Source organism: Loxodonta africana, chromosome 14, assembly GCF_030014295.1.
Source record: "Loxodonta africana isolate mLoxAfr1 chromosome 14, mLoxAfr1.hap2, whole genome shotgun sequence".
NCBI lineage: Eukaryota > Metazoa > Chordata > Mammalia > Proboscidea > Elephantidae > Loxodonta > Loxodonta africana.
The window spans coordinates 67,082,002-67,104,427 of record NC_087355.1 but is presented as its reverse complement, the minus strand read 5'-3'; the positions used below and the strand labels follow the sequence as shown (position 1 = coordinate 67,104,427).

General features: G+C 41.0%; 1 protein-coding gene across 1 annotated transcript; it reads right to left on the bottom strand.

The window, feature by feature from the left end:
- Positions 1–4,933: 4,933 nt before the first annotated feature.
- AARD (alanine and arginine rich domain containing protein) lies at positions 4,934–10,715 on the bottom strand. The gene is made up of 2 exons (XM_003408275.2): positions 10,506–10,715; positions 4,934–5,437 (listed from the first exon to the last, which is right to left on the bottom strand). The coding sequence occupies exons 1-2, from the start codon at positions 10,713–10,715 to the stop codon at positions 5,294–5,296; spliced, it is 354 nt and encodes a 117-aa protein (XP_003408323.1). The 3' UTR covers positions 4,934–5,293.
- Between the last annotated feature and the right edge of the window lie 11,711 nt (positions 10,716–22,426).

Here is a 22,426-nt window from a genome sequence, read left to right as displayed (position 1 = left end):
AACCTCTTGCTGTTGAGTCGATTCCAACTCACAATGACCCCATAAGAACAGAATAGAACTGCCCCATAGCTTTCCAAGAAGCAGCTGGTGGATTCGAACTCCAAACTTTTGGTTAGTACCCAAATGCTTAACCACCAGGGACCCTTTCGCAGACCTAAAAAAAATGTTAAAGCAAATTTGCCTTGGGTCATAGAGCTGGTAAGTGGCAGAGCCAGGACTGAATTCCAAGGTCAAACTACTCCAAAAACTTGTCCCAGACTCCTACAAATCATTGTGAGGATTCAATAAGCTAATACACGAGGAGTTCTCAGCACAATGCCTGGAGCAGGAATGGTGGTTGATATCATTACTAATTTCATTATTATCTTTATATTCCACTTAGCCCCTCCTGCACTGGTCCTAGCAGAGAAAGACAGTGGCACTATTGCTCCTGGGGAAAAGGTTGAGTCTCCTAAGCCTCCACATTCATCAGAGGCAGGACCAAGAGGGAGTGAGGGGTACATGGCCTCCTGATAAGCAGCACCTGACTTAGGTTGCTGTAAGAGGTTATTACGGAATGTATTGTGTCCCTCCAAAATATGTGTTGAATTCTTAGTCATCTAGTGCTGCCATAACAGAAATACCACAAGTGGGTGGCTTTAACAAAGAAATTTATTTTCGCACATTAAAGTAGGCTGAAAGTCCAAATTCAAGGTGGCAGCTCCAGGGGAAGGCTTTCTCTCTCCATCAGCTCTGGAGGAAGATCCTTGTTCTCAATCTTCTCCTAGTCAAAGAGCTTCTCAGGCGCAGGGACCACATGTCCAAAGGATGTGCTCTGCTCCCGGTGCTGCATTCTTGGTCGTATGAGGTCCCCAATTCTCTGCTTGCTTCTCTTTCCTTTTATCACTTAAGAGATACAAGGTGGTGCAGGTCACACCCCAGGGAAACTCCCTTTACATTAGATCAGGGAGGTGACCTGAGTAAGGGTGGTGTTATAATCCCACCCTAATCCTCGTAACATAAAATTACAATCACAAAATGGAGGACAGCCACACAACACTGGGAATCATGGCTTAACCATGTTGATACACACATTTTTCTGGGGGACATAATTCAACCCGTGACAGAATCCTAACCCCTATACCTGCAGATGTACTCCTGTTTGGAAATAAGCTTTTCTTCATTATGTTAAAGAGCTCCTATCAGAGCAAGGTGTGTCCTAAACCTAATCACTTGGAGGCAGAAACTGGGGAAGACAGATGTCAAGATCTCCAAGGAACTGAAAAAACGCAAGGAGCCAAATGTATTCCCAGAGAAAACCTTTCCCTAGAGCCAGTGCCCTGAATTTGGGCTTCTAGTTTCCTAAACTGTGAGAAAATAAATGTGTTCTTTTAAAAGGCACCCATTTGTGGTATTCCTGTTATAGCAACACTAGGAAACGAAGACAGAGGTGGCCACTCACCTCCAAGTAATATTGTCCAGCACTTGGTTCAGGAAGAACAAGAGGCTACGAGACTCAGAAGTAGACAGGACAGCCTATTTTCAACGCTAACCCTAGCCCTACTTCTGATCCTACTGTAAATCTCACTAATACTATGGCCAGAGAGGTAGGAGAGGCAGTGGCATGGGAGCAGCAGCAGCAAAAAAAGCAACCAAGAGAGAAAGCCCCTGGTAGGGCCTGGTACAGACCCAAGGCCGGGAGGGACTCTGGCAGTGATAACCGTGATAAACAAACAAGGCTGACGGCTGAGCTGAGCCCTGTACCCTGCCAGGGGAGATGGGGTTCTTGTAATTACTCTGATGCAGGCTCAGCCACCGTGGGGTTACCCACAGCGCCTCTGATCTGTCTCCGGCTGGCAGCTCCGACAGCACCTGTTACAGCAGCAGTTTGGCAAGCCCAATAAAATGTGGGTTCTTCCAGACCACCTGCCAAGGGACTTAATGCCCAGCAAACTGTGCGATGCTCCTAATTGTCATAATCAATTTGGCACCTACTCACTGGTAGGTGCTAAACAAGTACCATATACCGAAAGTCTGTTTCCTGCTAACAGGATTTCATTTCCCCACAACTAAAGCTATAAGAACTTGTGTATCTCAAAAAATCTGAACACCGTATTTTCCTCACTCAACTGTTTTTTGTTTCTCTTCTTCTGGCCCTCCCTATCCGCTTTTATTATGAACACCTAACTTTTTTCACCTTTTCCAGTTACCGCTTTCCTGATGCACAATTCAGGTGATAATTATTCTCTCATTTTCCCCTCCAGTTGGTAGTAGTTTGGTCCCTTCCAGCTCATATTTCTTTAAAATGTCACACTGTTGCTCTAGCTTATGTGAAATCCTCAGAAAAAGGGAAAATGTAATAATCGTGGGCACATTCTCACATCCCTTAGAAAGTTTCCCGCTGCCTTCCCATTTTCCACAGCTGACGAGATCACAGTCCAGCAAGCTAACAACAGCAGCTGAGCCCCATCTCAAAGAAAAAACATTTATGAAAACAATCATCTGGTTTCTGCTACTTTAAAAAGAAATAAGGGAGAGATATCATATTTGAGCAGAATTCACTTTAGGATGGGAAAAGGAAATGAAAACATTTACTAATGATTATCGTGTTAGCTGCCAGGGAGTCAGCGGTCAACTCATGGCAACTCCATGCACGATGGAATAAAACAAAACACTGCCCGGTTCTATAACATCCCCATGATGGCCTGCAGAACGGACCACTGTGATCCGTAGGGTTTTCACTCACTGATCACCAGGTCTTTCTTCCTAGACCACCATAGTCTAGAGGAAAAAAAAAATCCACTGCTGACGAGTCCATCCCAACTCATAGTGACTTTACTGGGCATTGATAATGGCTGTAAATCTTTCCAGAAGCAGGTTGCCACATCTTTCTCCCATGGAGCGGCTGGTGGGTTTGAACTGCCGACCTTTCAGTTAGCAACTGAGTGATTTAACCACTGCACTACCAGGGCTCCTTTCTTAATCTGGAAGCTCTGCTAAAACCTGTTCAACCTCATAGCAACCCACAAGCCTCCACTGACAGACAGGTGGCGGCTGTGCATGAGGTACACTGGCCAGGAATTGAACCCAGGTCTCTGCCATGGAAGGCGGGAATTCTACCACAGAACATCAATGCCCCCTTACTAACAAATATATCTCGCTTATCAAGCTTCTATTGTATTTTCATGTTGGACAGGTCAACTCCACTGATTAGAACTTTCAAAAATAAGATACTTTTGAAAGAAAGAGTTTCTCTTTCTACAGCTATCACCCCTAAAAGATAGCATGATTCAAGGTTCACCACTGAACAACAGTGGGAAAAAAGTGATAACCAAAAACTTTGCAATAAAATGGTGGACACTTTTTGTCTGAAAAAGTAAAACACAATGCATCCATTTCAGAAGCTGTCTTTTCAATTTCCTTCCTTTTGATTCCCAATATATTATCAGTATAACCAACTATTCACATGAATATTAGCCAATGTCAGCAGCTCTGTATTCTGTAAGGAATTGGGCTTCTAAAATGAACCACTTTGAGTATTTTCTGAAGACAACGTCACAATGATTTTTAAATATTAACTTGAAAAATGTACTTGAAAATGGCTGCACCAACAATTACCTAAGTAGAATCTTTTTCAAAGAACAGATGACAAAGGACTCCGCCAACTCTTTCCTCAGAAGTGCTATAATTTTAAGGGGAAGAGACACACAGGATATCTGTTTTATGAGTAAAATTTAAGATATCAGTCTGTATACTTAAAGACCAAAAGCTCACATGCAGAATGTCTCAAGAAATTCAGTGGGCAGGTGTCAGAATGCTGCCTAAAGCTCACCTGACAAGTTCTTCTTATAAGTTTAACGTGGTAATAACTCAGTTTTACAGAGAGGAGAAATTAAGAACTCGAGGCTGGAATAATTTGCTTACTGCGGCAAAAAAAAAAAAAAAATTTACGAACTAATCTTGGTCCAGATAATTCTCAAATCCTCATACACATAAAACAATTTGTATTTATTTTCAAAAGAGAAAGACCATATCCATTCTGTTCTCCTTTGTCTTCAGGAACTATTTTTATTAACTGTTGAGATTACGTACATATTTATAAATTAATTTTTTACAGATAAAAACTTTTTAAATATCATTTAGATCTCTGGCTGTTTTATTCACTATATTTTTTGCATTAAAAAGGCAGCATTTTTAAGGTGTGGTTAGATACACTTCAAGAATAAGAACCATTTTAACGACTAAAAATTTAACAAAGGAGTTTTGGATACAAGTTATAAAATTTCAACTCCAATTTACTTAGAAAAAGGGACTTTATCAGGAGGAATCTAGAGTATTTCATATAACCAGATAACTACAAGGCCTGAGTTTTTATACGGCTTGACCCCAGGGACAAGGGAGAGCAGCTCTCTCTCTTCCCTTCTGTGCTCTGGGTGGTTCAGTTTCAACCTCCTTCATGAGAGCTTGCACTTTCTCCCGTGGTGGCTACCTGGAGCTTCCAATCCCCACCCACCCAGCCCTCCCCCACACACAGCTTCTACCATTAGGGAATACTATCTCTTCCCTTAGCTCCAGCTCAAAAGATCCTAAGGAAAAACTGACTAGCCTGCCTTGATTTGCATGACTATATCCAGGGAGGTGGGGCAACCTGAATGGCAGACTTGATCTAAAGGGAATGGTCAGAATCACCACCCCCCCACAAAAAAGACAAACCCCTTGCCACCCACTTTATTTGGCAACCATGGGGGCACCGTGTGTTACGGAGTAGAACTGAGCTCAGGTCCAAAGGATTTTCTTGGCTGTAAACTTTACGGAAGCCGATTGCCAGGCTTTTCTTCCTTGGCACTGTTGGGTGGGTTCGAACCATCAACCTTTTGGTCAGTAGTCCAGGGCAAACCACTTGGGCCACCCGGAGACCTGATTGGAATTCAGTAGACATAATTTAAAAAAAAAAAAAAAATGAGGAATACTGGATGGACACTGGACAAACCAAAAAAATCACATTAAACGAGCACAGATTCTGAAAGTTCAGGTAATGGCAGAAAGTTAAGCTGGGGATTGGTATTAAGGCACTCTTCGATACATTATTTTTTTATCTATTTCTCAGCCAAAACAATGAATAAATTTAAAACTTGATTACACACCATGTTCCACTTTGCCTTCTCTTAGATGCTTTCTGTCACTTCCCTGTGGCGTCTGAGTTTTCAGTCTCCAGATTGCCCTTAAAAGCTTATACAAAGCATCCATAATGTTACCATCAGAATGGAGTTGTCTCTGTTTTTTTTAGGGTTCAGATCATCAAATGTGCATTTTGTTATTTCTGGTTCCCAGCATTATCTTCCGGGCCTTGAGATTCCCATGCCATTTCCAGTTCATACTCCTTTTTCAATTGCTGCATTTTCATGTTTAAATCCAGTAAAGTTCTGGCCAGCCGACGGTTTTGGAAACGCATTTCCAGCTAAAAGTTAAGAAAAAAAAAAAAGGGGGGCGAGGGTGTTTTATTAGCCTGAGATAAAGATTAAATGAACCACTATCTGACTGCACAGGAAAAATAAGGCATTTTGTAAGAAAGGAAAATAAGATATCAAGGAAGATCTATTTCTCATTTTATTCTCCAGTCCTGCCTGTTTGGCCTGGCTATAAAACTCACTTTCCAGATGACAAGGGCAAGGTACAACCCGGATATACAGATAGCTTTTGAAATGGCCTGGAAATGAAAACAAAAGTAGCTGATGCACGAAGCTGTTCATATGAAAAATACCTCTGCATAGAAGGCTGTTTTCAAGCAATGGCATGTGATCTGCAAGGAAATAATTTATCTTTATGAACTCTCTGACCTACAGGATAGCCCCCCGGGGCCACCTGAGCGTCCAGGACCCAGGCCCATTTACTTGATTTCTTGCCATTTTAAGTTTTCAGAATTTTAAATGGTCTCCCTGCCAAGCAAAAACATTTAACAACACCTCAGAGGCACACGTACAGTTATGTGTACTTATATAATCTAACACTTTTCACTCTAGAATGAAATTTATTATATAGTAAGGCTGATTTATACCCTCCTCCAATTTTTTTTTTTTTTTCCAATTGGGGTTTATGAAGGGCCTCCCTGTATTCAAACATAGATGCCTAGGGCGGTTTATCTAAGAAGCAGTCCAACAAAGGTTAGTCCAAAACAATCTTTGTATTACAGCTAAAAACTTCTGATCAACCATTTGCAAATTTCTTAAATTAAGGCCTTGTTTAACGCAGTTCCTGAGGATCTTGCTCTTTCTGCTTAAAACACATCATCAACTTGCCGACAGAAACGACTCCAGGATACACCCAGGAGTTCTCCTGGTAAAAGTCAAACACTGGGGGCCCCCTCCCAATTCACAGCGTAAAATCATTGGATAAAATTATCTTAAGCTTTCCTCTAGGACATTTTTCTCCATTCTTCAGCACCTGGTACCACTTCCCTGACAGTAACTATTCGCAAAGAATAAAGTAAATGAATATCCAGCAAACAAACAGTAACAGCGGCAGCACCACCACAAAAAACCCTGCACCTGCACCGTGCTTACAGGACGCTTCAGTTCTCTCCGGGGGCACAAGATGCTCTATAATCCTGCCCTACTTTTTCAGCTTCATTTCCTGGCCCTCTCACCACATGAGCCTGCACTGCAGCTGGTTAGAAACTTTGCTGGTCCCTAAATGAACATCATGCTGAATGATATCTCCTTCTGCCTCCTCTGCTTAGGACACTCTTTGCCTTCTCTCTTCCTGCTGAACTCCTATCTACCCTTCAAGACCCCAGCCAAATGCCACCTCTTCCCAGAAGCCCTCCCTGATTGCCCAGACTGCCTCTTATCTGTGTTTCCACAGTGTTCTGTACACATGCTTCTCATAACACACAAACTAGACTGAACTGATGATTTTGAGGGCAGAGTTGGTTTCTTATTCATCATTGTAACCCCAACTGTGAGTGCACTTCCTGGGCACACAACATGGTAAATTCTCTATGTGTTTGTCGAAAGACTGAGTGAATGAATGACTAAATGATGGAACTGTTGAATATTCATCCTGCACTTTCATGCCAAGAATCACTGGGTGAAATTATCGGTACTTGTTCACCAGCTAAATGAGGTAAAATATATTACACCTATTTAGGAAATTCAAACACCCATGGCTTTTTAACTTTTCTTTGATTGTGGATCCCTTTAAGAATCTGATGAAAGTTATGAACTTCTCTGGAAAAAAATGCACCTTATGCACATACAAAATTATGCACACAATTTTAGGTATACAGAATCCCTGAAATTTACTCATAGACCTTTCAATCAATGCATCCCACTAAGATCAATTAAAATAACAAATAATTAAACCTAATATAAATAACAATATAACTGTAAATTAATAGAACTTATTCATCATTGTTCCTTGCACAAATATCACCCCAATATCATACATGTAGATATATGTATGGACATATACCAATTCCTATAGAAATCCAGTTAATGGACCATTATCAGAAACTACTCTCATAGTTTCCTCATATGCATGCAGAATGAAGAATTGATGCCTTTGAATCATGGTTTTGGTGAAGAATATTGAATATATCATGGACTGCCAGAAGAATGGATAAATCTGTCTTGGAAGAAGTACAGCCAGAATGTTCCTTAGAAGGTAGGATGGCGAGACTTCATCTCACATACTTTGGGTATGTTATCAGGAGGGATCAGTCCCGAGAGAAGGACATCATGCTTCGTAAAGTAGAGGGTCAGTGACACAGTGGCTGCAACAATGGGCTCAAGCATAGCAACGATTGTGAGCATGGCAAAGGACCAGGCAGTGTTTCATTCTGTTGTACATAGGCTCACTCTGAGTTGGAACAGACTCAACAGAACCTAACAACCACAACAACTTCTAGTAGAGATGATGTTAAGCTAAAGCATCCACACTCTTTTGCCTCTTCTCATGACCAGCCACACACACTGATGAAACAGTTGACCAAGATATTGACCATGGTCTGTAGCCCAGGAACGCAGTATGTGTGTATGTGTAAAATTCTCTGGTACTTTCTGGGGTAAATCTTTGTCCTTAAGTGCAAAGACTGAAACAAAATTTTGATACATATGTGTTGTCTTTATTTTGTACAGTCTGTCTCCAGGTTCTATTATAATAATTAAGCACTCAGTTGCTAACCGAAAGGTTGGCAGTTCGAACCCACCAATCTCTCTGCAGGAGAAAAGACTTGGCAATCTGCTCCCATTTAGATTGGGCAACCCTCTGTAATTCAGGGTTGCTATGAGTTGGAGTTGATTCAATAGCACACAACAACAACATCACAATTATAAGAGCTGCTATATAAATAGCATCGTTCTTATAAAAACCGAACCTGTTGCAGTCCAGTCGATTCTGATTCATAAAAACCCTATAGGACAGAGTAGAACTGCCCCACTGGGTTTCCAAGGAACACCTGGTGGATTCAAACTGCCGACCTTTTGGTTAGCAACCTTAGTTTTTAACCACCATACCACCAGGGTTTCCCTCTATGTTATAGGCACTGTATATAACATTATGTAATCCTAAGAGATCTATCTTCATTTTATATATGAAAAAGCTAAAACTCACACTTGCTGATTGGCATTCTCAAAGCCACCAGTAAACGTTAACATTGGGATTTGAACCCTCATCTGTTTAGAGTTTTACTCCCCACCCCTGCCCCCAATACAAAACTTGACTAAAATCCTGCTGATGGAGCAACTTGTTAGAATGTCAAGGTTGGAAGGTGCCTCAAAGTTCATTCAATAAAATTTCATTTGATTTAAATATGAATCAACTGAGGGGGAGAGAGGGGTAGTGAAATATCCTGGTCAGCCACACAGAGATGGTGGCTGAGCGGGGTCTCAGCCTTGTGGTTTGGCTTCCTGGCTCACGGCACACACTCATGTAACTCTGCTATCAGGTGTCTCCACTAGCCAGCAGCTCAGTGAGAAAACCAGGTATTTCTTCAATATAATTGGACAGCAGATAACACAACCCTGTCAGATAAAGATCGTTAACAAGGGTAAAATTAGATTTACTATCCTACTATCCTTCCTAAACTCAGAAACGAGAGGTATTCTGTTAAGATTTTTAAGTGAGACGATTTACTGATGATTGACTCTGTTCTAAAATAATGGTTAATATTTTACTAGTATTAAGTGCAAACTAGAAGAACGTTCCAAGTCAGGTTTCCACTACACGGATTCACAGGCAACACTGTCTTAAAGTCTAAATTGTTCCACTCATTTTATCATTTTCAATTTTTTCTAATTTAGAGTTTTTTCTTAATTAAAAACAGTAATCTAAAATATTTACCGACACACCTATTTATCATAGGGTCGCTATGATGGCGGTGGGTTTTTTTTTTTTTTTTTCTTAAACACGTGTTTAATATTCAGGCCTATCGTGAATAGGACATGCTGGTGGTGTAGTGGTCAAGAGTTACGGATATCAACCAAAAGGTTGGTAGTTCGAATCCACCAGGCACTCCTTGGAAACCCTATGGGGCAGTTCTACTCTGTCCATTAGGGTCACTATGAGTTAGAATCAACTCGACCACAAGGGTTTATCTTGTATAACGTCCAAAAGCTACACTTTTACAAAACAACCTATAATTCCCAGCAGGGGCGGATTATCCAACAGGCAAGGTAAGCATGGTGCTTACTTTGCTTACCAGATCATCTGTAGTGAACAATTTCACATTTTTCACCACATCAAGGATTTTGCCTCTAGCTGTGGCTGGCATCTCTCTCTCAACCCCACAGCACCTTTCTGCAGAATCAAAGATTCTTTTCAAATTTATAACCCGTGGCAGCAGCAGATGACCCAATAAGCACAGGTAAGCACGGGCTTACTTGTGCTTACTTACTAATTGGTAGTGAACAATTTCATATGGGTTTCACCACAATCTTTGTGAAATTGTTCACTACAAATGATCTGGTGAGCAAGGTAAGTACCCGCATTTACCTTGCATATTGGCTAATCCGCCCGATTCCCAGTTTTCTGAATTCTAACCAAAGGGAAAGATATAACTTGCGTGATATAAAGAGCGAACTGAGGATAGAATACACGTTCCATCAATCCTGCGTTAATTTACTTCATTCAAATTTCTTCCTTCAAGGGCCATACATACACATACGAAAAGTTCTCTGTAGCGTAGAAAAGCACAGAAACGGGTTGGAGAGGTGTTACTAGGGTCTTGGTGTCACTTGCAGACTCTCAGGCCCCACGAGTGCCAGCACCCTGCCGTGGGTCCTGCAGGGCCCCTTCCCTCCCAGATGCTGCTGGGGAGGTGAGGGCGACCAACACCTTATCTGGGTGCGACCTGGCGTCCCAGGAAGATCAAGGCCAGTGCGCAGCTCTCCCTCGCTACATGCCCTCCCTCCCTTCTTGAGAACGACCTCCCCGAAGCCTCCCCAAATCCTCAAGGAAGGCCCCAGATCCGCGAGGACAGGACCCCGCAGGAGCAGCCCAGGAGCGGGCCGCCCAGCCCGCGCGCTCACCAGCTCCGCGCGTAGCCCGGCCAGGGCGCCCTCGACGCGCGCCCAGCCACGCTCCTCGCTCGCGGCCTCAGCCGCCGCCTCCGCCGCCTCCCGGGCCCGTCTCGAGCCCGCGCGTGGCACCGCCCGTTGGAAGGCGCGCAGCAGCCGCCGCCTGATGTCTTCCAGCAGTCGGCTGGTGGTGGGCACGTCGTCCTGGGCGTCCGTGTCCATGCCGTTCCCGGGGAAGCCTCTCGCGTGACTATTATCTATTGGGTCCCTGATCAAAGGGACCTATTGTTCCTCTCCGCGACGGCTGGAGTCCCCCGTCACGTCTCGGAGATGTCCCGTCGGTCCTCCAGCGCGCTCGTTCGCGATTTGTTTCCAAGTTTGGGGATTAGGGCCGGTTAGGGCCGGGGTAACCAAGGGAGCACGTCAGACCCCTGCCCCCTGGGACGCTATCTTGCTCTGCTGCTCAGAGATGCTCCACTTCTCCCAGCCCCATCTCCATACTCTGCGCCTCTTTAGCAGCAAAGAAGGTTCCCAGAACTCGGAGTAGAGGTTTCAACTAAGTAACTTTTTTCTCTCTCCTTGGAGTGAAAGGGTGGAGCTGGCCAAGGAGAAGGTTTGAGGACTGAGCGGTTCGTTGAGGCACGAATGAAAGGTTCAGGACTAAAGGTAGAATTTTTTGTCACAGAGGCTTCCCCAGTTTCCTTGATTATTTATTTACTTTCACGTGCCAGGCATTATGCCAGGTATTGGGAATACGAAACCAAAAAAAAGAAAAACCCCGTTGCCGTCCAGTGGGACTCATAGTGACTCTATAGACCAGAGTTGAACTCCCCCACAGGGTTTCCAAGGACTACCTGGTGGATTTGAACTGCCAGCCTTTCAGTGAGTCGCCATAGCTCTTAACCACTACACCACCAGAGTTTTCTGTCCCCAGCTATTGTGCACAGTCAAGTGGGAGAAGTTTGGCCCTATTTGCACGTTAGAAAGCATGGTCTTTCCACAAGTCTAACAATGGCAGAATGCACCCAGGATTCTGAACCTTAGTGCTCCTTTCGATGCTTGACTCCTTTCTGACACTTTCACATTTTAGAAAGAGATTGAAATGAAAAATAGAAATCAGGCTTACCCTAAAATGTGTCATTTTTTAATATCCAATTCATTGTTTTCACGTGCCAATGTTACTTACATAACCATTGTCAAGTAACATAATCAACTGCCTCTTTGATCTAATGAAGAATTACTAAAAAGGAATAAACAACCAAAAATTTTGTGTGATCATAAAATGCAAAAAAAAAAAAAAAAAGTGACAGAACAATTGGTCTCTACTCTCTTGGAGCAACAGAAGAAGAAGATGACCCAGGAATCAGAGACGGAAATGGCCTGCAGGTCTAACTGCCTCCATGAACTGTTACTTTCCTGTCATGGGTCCAAAAGAAATGGATGGTGTCCAGCTACCACTATTATATATTCAGCTATTACTGAACCTTTTGATTAGGGACCCAATGGATGGATCTTGAACAAAAGGAGGAAAATTGTGGAACAGAACTTCAAATTATTGTCGTCAACCAGACTTATGGATACATTGAAACTAGAGGGACACCCCAAATCTATTGCCTGGAAACCAGAACTACTCCATGAAGTCATCTTTAAGGTAAATAACAGCTCAGTTCAATAAATGTTTGCCTTGCGCATTGTACCCTTTTAAAGAATTACCTATACGACATCAAAATGAAAACAGTAACTCTAAAGCATGAATACGAATTGTAAGGGGCAGCGAGTCTAAGTTAAAGGTGGTGAAATAACATGGGCAGAGAGAGTGAGAATTGTGACACAAAGTGAAGTATGAAACCACCACCAATGAACTGTACATGGAAAAATTGTTGAACGGATGTACGTTTTGTTGTGTATATTTTCACCAAAAAAAAAAAAAATGACAGAGACGTTCACACAGTACTCTCATCTTGAAGTTATTCATCCATTCAATAAAGATGAACAGGTCACCCTCAATGTTCCAGGGACCATGGTAGATATTGATGACAGTAAGAGCTAGTTTTTTTTTGGAATGTTTACTATGTGCCAGGCATTCTTCATCTACTAGCCCATTTACTATTCACTAGAAAACTGTAAGGTAAGTGCTATCAGTTTCTACACTTTACAGATGAATACACTGACGCAGCAAGTAGGTAAGCAGTATGCCAGAGTTCACAGAGCTGGTAGCGGTGGCTCGGAGATTTGCACCTAAGCAGTCTGGTTGTGTTCCGAACCACTAGGACACACCCTGGATACTCCTGCCTCCCAAAGAGGAAGAGGAGTTGCTCAGCTGACATGCTGAGTGAGTGAGGGAGCGGGTGACTGTTCGGAATCCTACACTCAGAAACTGTCAGCTCTACTGAAATGGCTAAAGGCTTGAATGAATACGGAGGAATACAGATTACAAGGCCTCGGCAGCTAATCTGCCAAATTCAACACTTTATTATAGTTTACAGTCTAGGCACAGTAAAACACCTATCTTTGAATACTGTTTCATAACGATACTGTAGAAACACATGGATATTTGTTCTATTGGTAGAAATTATGGTCCATCAGGCACCAACAGAGTATAAATTTAGGGTTGTTTTTTGTTTGTTTGTTTTTTGGTGAAAAGTTGATGGGGCTTAAGAGCCCGTACAAGTCAACATACAGTATAAAAACCAAAAACCAAACCCATTGCCTTTGAGTTGATTCTGACTCACAGTGACCCTACAGGCAGAGTGGAACTGCCACATAGGGTTTCCAAGAAGCAGCTGGTGGATTCGAACTGCCGAGCTTTTTTTGGTTAGCAGCTGAGCTCTTAACCATACAGTATAAATGTTTAAAATTCATTTCCTGCCATGATTTTTTCATTTCTATTCCCAGACCACTTACTTCAACAAGAATTTCAGTTAAGTTCGTTTGAATTCAATAAACATTATATGGACATATTTTCAGTATTAAGCACTGTATCATGTGAAGCAGATAAAAAGATGAATAAGGTATAGCTTTTGCCCTCTAAAAGCTTCCAGCCTAGAGGAAAAAAGTCACTTATTCAACATAATCTATTTAATGTCTTATTATATACCAAGCACTGTACAAGGTGCTTAGGCTAAGTGGTAAACCAGAAAGACAAAACAATCTTTTAAAATAGACTGGTTTTACCATAAATTATTTTCTTCTATAGATCGATTTTTTGAATGTGGCGCATCTTGACTTTTTAAATAACTTTTCTTTTACACAGGTGAAGTAGATTGAAGAACTGGAAAGTTACAGTAACTCTAAGAGACATTTGAATTAGGACATGTATTTTAAAATTACCACAAAACTTAGTGGCTTAAAACAATAAACATTTACTATAGCTGTCACTTTCTGTGGGCAGGAACTTGGGAATAGCTTCAGTAATAACCCAGGTCTTTCATGACATTGCAGTCAAATGTTGGCCAGTACTGCAGTCATCTGAAGCTGGATGTCATTGAGACTCGAGGATCTGCTTGCCAGATGGAAGCTGTATCCTTTTAATAACCTGACCTTGGAAGTCAAATAGCATCACCACATCCTGTTCATTAGAAGTAACTTTTGAATGAAAGAGTTTCATAAAACTTGCAGACGTATTTTTAGAGTACCACAGAAAGATAAATGATGCATCACATATATGTAAACAATGAATGACACTAAATTCTTTCCAGAAACAATGAAGAACAGAAGGCATTTGGGACAACATGTTTTCAAGCGTTGAAAGAAAAAATAATTAACACTGATTTCTATATCCAGCCAAAATATCCTTTAGAGCTGAAAACAAACTAAAGGGATTTTCAAATACAAGAAAATCAGGAGAATTTGATGATCTGCACCCGTAAAGATCACAGCCAAGAAAACTCTATGGGACAGTTCTACTCTGTCACATGGCATCGCTATGAGTTGAAAATTGACAGCACCCAACAACAACAGTAGATTTTTAATAATTCTGCAACTATACTTTGTCTAAGGTGGTGAAGAGGAATGAGTATGACCCTTGGGGCCATACAGATCTGGAATCAAGTCCTATCTCTGCCGTTTTCTTGTCTGCTGTAAGACCTTGGGCGACCTGTACCAGCAGACCTGCACCATAAGAAATACTGAAGGAAACTCCACAAGCTGAAGTAAAATGATGCCATAGAGAAATTTAGACATGTAGGGAGGAAATCATACATATTGAGGTACGTATAAATAGCTTAAATTCCTCTTAATGTTTTAAAAATACATTCGACTTTTTAAAGAAAAACTATAACATCGTCTTGTGTGACATATAATGAATTTAGTTATAATATATGTGACAACTATAGTATAAAAAATCTTGGGAATAAATAGAATTCTCTTCTCCAGGATATGCACATGGCTGATTCCTTTATTGCATTCTAATCTCTGCTCAAATGTCACTTCATTAGAGAAGTCTTCCTTCGTCTAAACTAGCACTAGCATACACACCCCTTCATCCCTGTCACTCTCTGACACTTTATTCTGCTTTTTATTTCTTAACACTTATTACCAACTGCTGTTATTATATAGTTGTTTGTTTGCTAGTCTATTGTCTATTTTCCCCCAGCAGAATTATGATCTCCATGATAACAGATGCTTTCTTTTGTTAACTGCTACACCACCGATGCCTAGAACGGTGCCTGACACATACTAGGCACTACATAAAATTGTGTTGAATGAATGTAAAAGGAGAGAAGGAGAGAGAGAGATCAGGGCAGGGCAAGGGGAAGAAAGAAGGGGAGGCAGATAGGAAGGAAGGAGCTGAGTAAACCACCTAGGTTGCTGTAGCAAATATGGAATATCATGTAACTTAACAGTTTTCCAGAGTGGCTCCTTACAGAACAGGCAAAATGGTAAATTGGGCCAGCTTGGAAAGAACACAGTGTCCTCTAATGAAAAGAAAAATAACCCTTGTCCTTGTAGCATATTTCTTCAACGCACTTGTGCAAGGTGGATTGCATGCTTCAATGAAAGGTCATACCCATCAATTCCAAATCCAACAAGCTGAAAATGCCTGAACCCAGAAGTCTCAGCTGACTTCCTGAAACCATGTCATGCCTGGTATCACGTGGTCTGCATATCTGTTTCTCCCTTTAACGTATTCAGGAGAGCATCTGGGTCTTAATCACCTTTTTATATCTCCAGAAACTAACACAGTGCTGACATGAAGTAGACACTTAACAAATATTGGTTAACTAATAGATTGATTAATACAAGCAGGGGAGAAGGTAACTAAGATTCATAGAGAACATCTTAAAAAAAAAAAAAATCTTAGGCACCAAATATAGATACAGATATGGAAGTGGATAAGGGGCGCTGCTGGCACAAACAGTTAAGCACTTGGCTGTTAACCAAAAGGTTAGTGGCTCAAACTCATCTAGAGGCTCTGTGGGAGAAAGACCTGATGATCTGCTTTTGTAAACATTACAACCAAGAATATCTTAGGGGCAGTTCTACCTTGTAATACATGGGGTTGCCATGGGTTGAAATTGACTCGACAATACCTAACAACAACGTAGACATCAATACAGACAGATATTGATAGGTATACTCATTGCCATCAAGTCGATTCCAACTCGTAGCGGCCCTATAGGACAGAGTAGAACTGCCTCATAGGGTTTCCATGGGAGCCTTGTGGGTTCAAACTACCCACCTTTTGTTTAACAGCCAAACACTTAACCACTGCATATACAACTTATTAAATTCTCACAAAAATCCTGTGAGGAAAATAATTTTTGAAATGGGTAATGAGGTTCAAAAAAAGTGAGAGATTCGCCCAAGGTCTTACAGCAGACAAGAAAACGGCAGAGATAGGACTTGATTCCAGATCTGTATGGCCCCAAGGGTCATACTCATTCCTCTTCACCACCTTAGACAAAGTATAGTTGCAGAATTATTAAAAATCTACTGTTGTTGTTGGGTGCTGTCAATTTTCAACTCATAGCGACGCCATGTGACAGAGTAGAACTGTCCCATAGAGTTTTCTTGGCTGTGATCTTTACGGGTGCAGATCACCAGGTCTTTACCCAATGGAGCTGCCTCCAGGGCTCCTTCAAAAATCTACTAATGGTGGTTAAAGCTTAGATTCCCTTTATTCTAGTTACCTGGGCCAGTCTTTCCCTGGCCCAAGTGCCATCTTGCTTCTGCCTTTACACTTAGAAAGGCAATCTTCTGTCATTCCTTTGAACACCAGAAGGAGGTCCTATACACGGATCATACCCCGAATTGAAAGAGAACAACAGCCAAACACAAGTCTGAAATTCCTTACGCAAAAGCCGAATCTCATCTCAAAGTCTTCCTACATAAATTCATTGGTTAATATCCAACTTTTATTACATCTCATTTCTACCTTTTTCTTCTGTCTGCTCACCTTTCCCTGGAAAACCTAGATCCAAATCCTTTCACGTGTTCTTTAGTTGGGCCCCACAGGTCTTACATCTATTTCTACTTCTTTGCTTCCTGTTCAGCCATCCATTCTGAGCAATTACTCTTTCAGGCAATGAGCTCTGTATGCTTCTGTTGCAAACAGAATGGCCCCAAGTGCTCTCTCTGTGCAAATGGAAACAAACATTTCTCTGGGTTTCAGAGAAAAGAGATTTTCCTTATAAGCCTTAAAATAAATATTTGTAATTTTTGCAGTAAACAGCGTAGTGGATTAGGCCATTCAAGAGCCTTTTGAAGTCTGGTCGTTTTGTTGTTTTGGTTAGCTGATAAATAGTTGGCAAACACCCTTTTTTGGTTGTGGAATGTCCAAAACATAGTCATCATCTTTCTAACTTTCCAGAACTTTGGGGTCCAAAGGCTGGTTTCAAATCCCAGCTTCCACTCTTCCTGGCCATGAACTGTGCAAGTTCTCTGGGTCAGTTTGTTCATGTGTGAAATGAATCTTTTCCTCCCACATGGTTGATGGGTAGATTAAATTACCTAGGACTGGACTGGCACTAAGTAGACCCTTCATAAGTGCTATTCCTGCTTCTCAGACAAGTGAGGTGACTGAAGCTTTTGCCACTAGAACGTATTTCTGAACATTGCATCAAGGAAAATTACGATGTTATATCTAAATGATACCGGAAAATTTGTATTAGGATTGCAAGGGAAATTGAGTCAGGGTTGAACTAAAACAATGGTACCAGGACAGCCCATGCCCATTCCAATAGGTTGGATGACAATTTTAAGGTATCAGTGACCATATGGAATGCATGTAATCATCTCTATCTCATCTTCTAAGTAAGTATTTGTGGTGGTTTGTATTATTGTTCAAAATATTATCTTCCTGTCTCTATGGAAAGGTTGTATTTCTCCACTCCACAAACTTCAGGCTTGGCCATGGGCCTTAGGCCAAAGAACTGTGAGCTGAAGGGACTTGTACCCCTTCCCAGCAAAAGCTTTAGGATTTAGGAGCCATTACACAGTCCGCCCTCTTCTCTTTTCCTTCTCCCATGAGCCTAGCAGTATCGTGGGATCTTCACCCTGGGCCCTGGAATAAAGATATCATGCAGCAGAGGGGAAGCTGTCATACAGTACAAGTGTAGTTTGAGTGAGAAATAAACGTATGCAGTAATCCACAGAGAATTCCTTGGTGGTGCAAACAGTTAACATGATCAGCTGCTAACAAAAACGTTGGAAGTTTGAGTCCACCCAGGGGTGCCTCAGAAGAAAATCCTGGTGATCTAGTGCTGAAAAATTAGCCATAGAAATGCCAATGGATTGACAACAGCAACTCGAGAGATTAGATAGGAACCTTAGCAGGCAGTGAATTTATGTTAATGTGAGAGGAACAACTCAGAAAAGGAGAGTGAGAATGGTAACAACTCAAAGAATGTAATCAATGTCACTAAATGGTACATGTGGAAACTGTTAAATTGGTGTATGTTTTGCTGTGTGTGTTCTTAACAACAACATAATAAATAAAATTATTTTTAAAAAGAGAGAGAGAAGGAAACCAAAGACTCAAAGAAGAAACTAGTTTACAGGACAAATAGTCTACACGACCCACGACCTCATCTATCCTGAGACCAGAAGAACTATATAGGGTGCCCAGTTACCATTACCAACTGTTCTAATCAGGGCCACAACAGATGGACCCTGATAGAAGGAGAGAAAAATGTGAAACAGAAATTCAAATTCCTAAAAACAAAACAACAAACAACAACAACAAAAAGCAGACCTACTGGACTGGTTGAGACTGGAGTACTGGAGACTATTCTCCAGGGATATTCTTCAAACCCTGAGGTCACCTTTTAGCTAAATAACAGATTGGCTTACAAAATAATATCGCCTGTAAGTGCTGTGCTCCTTTAAAAATCACTTATATGAGACCAAATGGTCAACAATTACTTTAAAACAGAGATGAGAATGTAAGGGGCAGGGAGACCAGATTAATGGAAATGGAACAACCAGAATGGAAATAATGAGAATGGTCACACATTGTGACGAACATAACCAATGTCACTGAACAATTTGTGTAGAAATTCTTGAATGGGAACCTAAACTCGTGGGTAAACCTTCACCAAAAACACAATATTATTTAAAAAAGAAAACCCTAAAGAACACAGTTGTTATCTGACACAAGGGGTTACTATGAGTTGGAGTTGACTCAATGGCAGCTGGTTTCTTTGTTTGCTTTTGGTAATCCACAGAGATGAGTGTGTTGGCTTTTTTTTTAAGGTCTGACATCTGTTCCTCCTTCTGATTTGTTTTCTTTTCCTAGATGTAGAATGCAGAGGTAAGCCTTCAAGTGACTGAGAGTTCTGATAAAATGAAGTTTTACTGGATCATTTCTGTGAAGAAATATACAGAAGCTTACTGGCCTCAGACCGAAAAAAAAAAAAAAAATCTGGTCATTGGAATGTACAAGGAAATTCTATTAACTGTCCAAATATATCTATTCTTTTATTAGGTAAATTATGAACATTGTGTATGAAATACAGATAGCAGCAACTGGTTTTTATTGACAGAATATATAAAAGCTCAGAGGATACTGTATAATTTTAGGCTGTCAGTTTATAGTCTGACTATCACAGCTTTGTTTCCACACCACAAATAAAAAGGGCTCTGTTTTTGTTTTCAGAATTTTTGACTCTTTATCTTGTCTTCATACTCCATATCTTAAAGACATTTCAATTACAACCTTCCTCTAAGATTCAGCTAAACATGACACCAGAAAGTGTAGAAACTACAAAACTTAGGGCACTTTTCTGCAGGGCCTTTTGTGTGCTGTGATATTCAAGATCTGGGGAAAGAAAATTGACATCAAATTTGTCTAAACAGTAATTCTGATACTCATTCTAGTAAATATGTTTATAATTTAACACAAGCTACACAAGTAGCTATTTTCTTTGGCAATTTCAATTCTAAGAAAAGTTCTAAATGCTCAAAAGATGGTATCTGCTGGAGAACATTATTACCTTATTTTAAGATTGAACTTTCTTTTCAGTAAAATTGAAAGGTTATCCACAGTCAATCAGCATATGTTTGCTGGACTGTACTTAGTGCAATGCACTCCTCAAAGTACACCCAAGCAGAGAAATGTGTCAAGAAATGCATTTCTTTTGTGATTGATTACACAGATTTAAATGGAAAAGGTAGCAATTGCCAAAAGCATTTTTAGTGCTTGTGGTAGGGAGCCTCTGAGATGTCCCCAGCGATCCCTGCCTGGACCTGGAGACTCACTTCTAACATAGAAAGCAGCAAAAGTGATATATGTCACTTTTGAAATTAGGTTACAAAAAAATTGCTCATCTTTTTGACTCTCTCTCGCTTTCTCACTCTCCTGTCCTGAAGGAAGCCAGTGTCTAAGGGCCATATGGGAAGGAACAGAGGGACACCCCTGGCAGCAGCAAGTGAGAACTAAGGTCCTCAGTCCAACAACCTGCGAGGAGCTGAATCCTGCCAACAACCATGCAGGGGAGCTTGGAAGCAGATTCTTCCCCATTCTAGCCTTCAGATGATACTGTAGCCCCACTCAGCCCCTTCGTTGCAGCCTCGTGAGAGAGGACCCAGCTAAGCTACACCCAGATTCCAGACCCATAGAAATTTTTAGATAATAAATGTTTGTTTTTCTAAGCTTAAGGAGCCCTGGTGACACAATGGTTAAGCACTCGGCTGCTAACCAAAAGGTTGGCAGTTCAAACCCACCCAGCAGCTCTGCAGGAGAAAGGATAATCTGCTTCCATAAAGATTACAACCTAGGAAACCCTATAGGGCAGTTATACTGTCACATGGGGTCACTATGAGTCAAAATAGATTTGATACCTAATAACAACAACAATATTCTAAGCTTTAAACTTTGGGGTAATTTGTTACAGAGTAATAGGTCACTAATATATTTAGTATGAGAAATATTTCTCTCATTTTTTTTTTCCACAGTAAATCAATAAACACTTCTTTGGGTCCTACATGCCAAGACTAGAAAGATGATAATAAGAATATATGGACCTAGTCCCTGCCCTCAAGAATTTTAGTCTATTGAGGGAAGTAGACACGTAGGCAACTCAGAATATCACATTCAGTGTTCTACGACCTTTGTTTGACACCAAAGATATCCTCTTATACCATCTTCTTTGTCACTGTCATGCACAGGCTTCCAGGCCATTCCTTCACATCCACTGTAGACTTTGACTCTTGGCCCATTGGTCTCCTTCTGTCTATCTCCAGTGCAATCCTGAATGATTGCAAATTCTACTTCATAATTCATCCAACAGTGTATCTTCCCAGTCCACCAAATGGTAAGCAAATTGAGGTTAAGGAAGGCGTTTATCCTGTTCACAAACAACGTAAAACACATTCTGTGGCCCATATTTAAAAAAAAAAAAATCACTGCTGTCAAATTGATTCCAACTGATAATGACCCTATAGGGCAGAGCAGAACTGCTCCATAGGGCTTCCAAGGAGCAGCTGGCAGATTAAAACTGCTGACCTTTTGGTTAGCAGCCAAACATTTAACCATTGCACCACCAGGGCTCCATACTAGGTGTCATTAATTGCCTATTTAATTAAATCGAATTTAACTTCAGGCTTTCTCTATTTCTCTGACCTTCATCTCTGGCATTTTCTTATTTCAGCAACCCACTTACCTGAACCACACCTGGGAATTTACTATCATCCTGAAAAATACTATCTTTGGAAGACTGAATTCTGAAAACCTAGTCTCAGTTCTCATCCTTCTTTCTATTCGTTATTCATACCCATTCCTCAATTCAAGAAAAACTGCTTTATGATATCTTCTTCTGCCTTCATATTTCTCCATTTCCAGCCAGAGCCCCATGGTAAATTATTTCATCTAACTCATATCAACACCGTCTAATCCTCTATCCTCTCCATCTTCTGCCAACCCCACCCAGTCAATCCCAACCTGAACTTAACCTATTTACCCATTGTCTTCATTCCTATTCTTGAGCAGTCAAGCACTTCCATGTGCCCACGTTCATCAAAAATATGTGACTACCAACCTCAGCTGTCTTCTCAACATTGCTCAATAATCTTTTAATTCATTTCTCCTTGACTATCTAAAATCCCTCATAAAAGTTGTTCCAGACTCCGACCACCACCCACCCTCTCTTTATTCCTCCATTCCCATCAGCTTGCCTATAAACTATTTTCTTACTTCAATGAGACAACAGTTACAACTGTTAACACACACAGCATTTATTATGTGCCGACCATTGTTCCAAGTGCTCTATATCCAATCCTCACACCAACCCTATGAGGTAAATACCAAAATTAACAACATTTCACAAATGGGAAAATTAAGGCAAAGACAAATTAAGTAATTTTCCTAAGGTCAGAACCCTAGAAAATCATACAGTATGAATTTTTATCCATTGCTGTGTATATTCTCAACAAAAAATAAGTAATTTTTTTAAATAATTTTTATCCATGCAATGTATGTCTCAGCCCAGTACCCA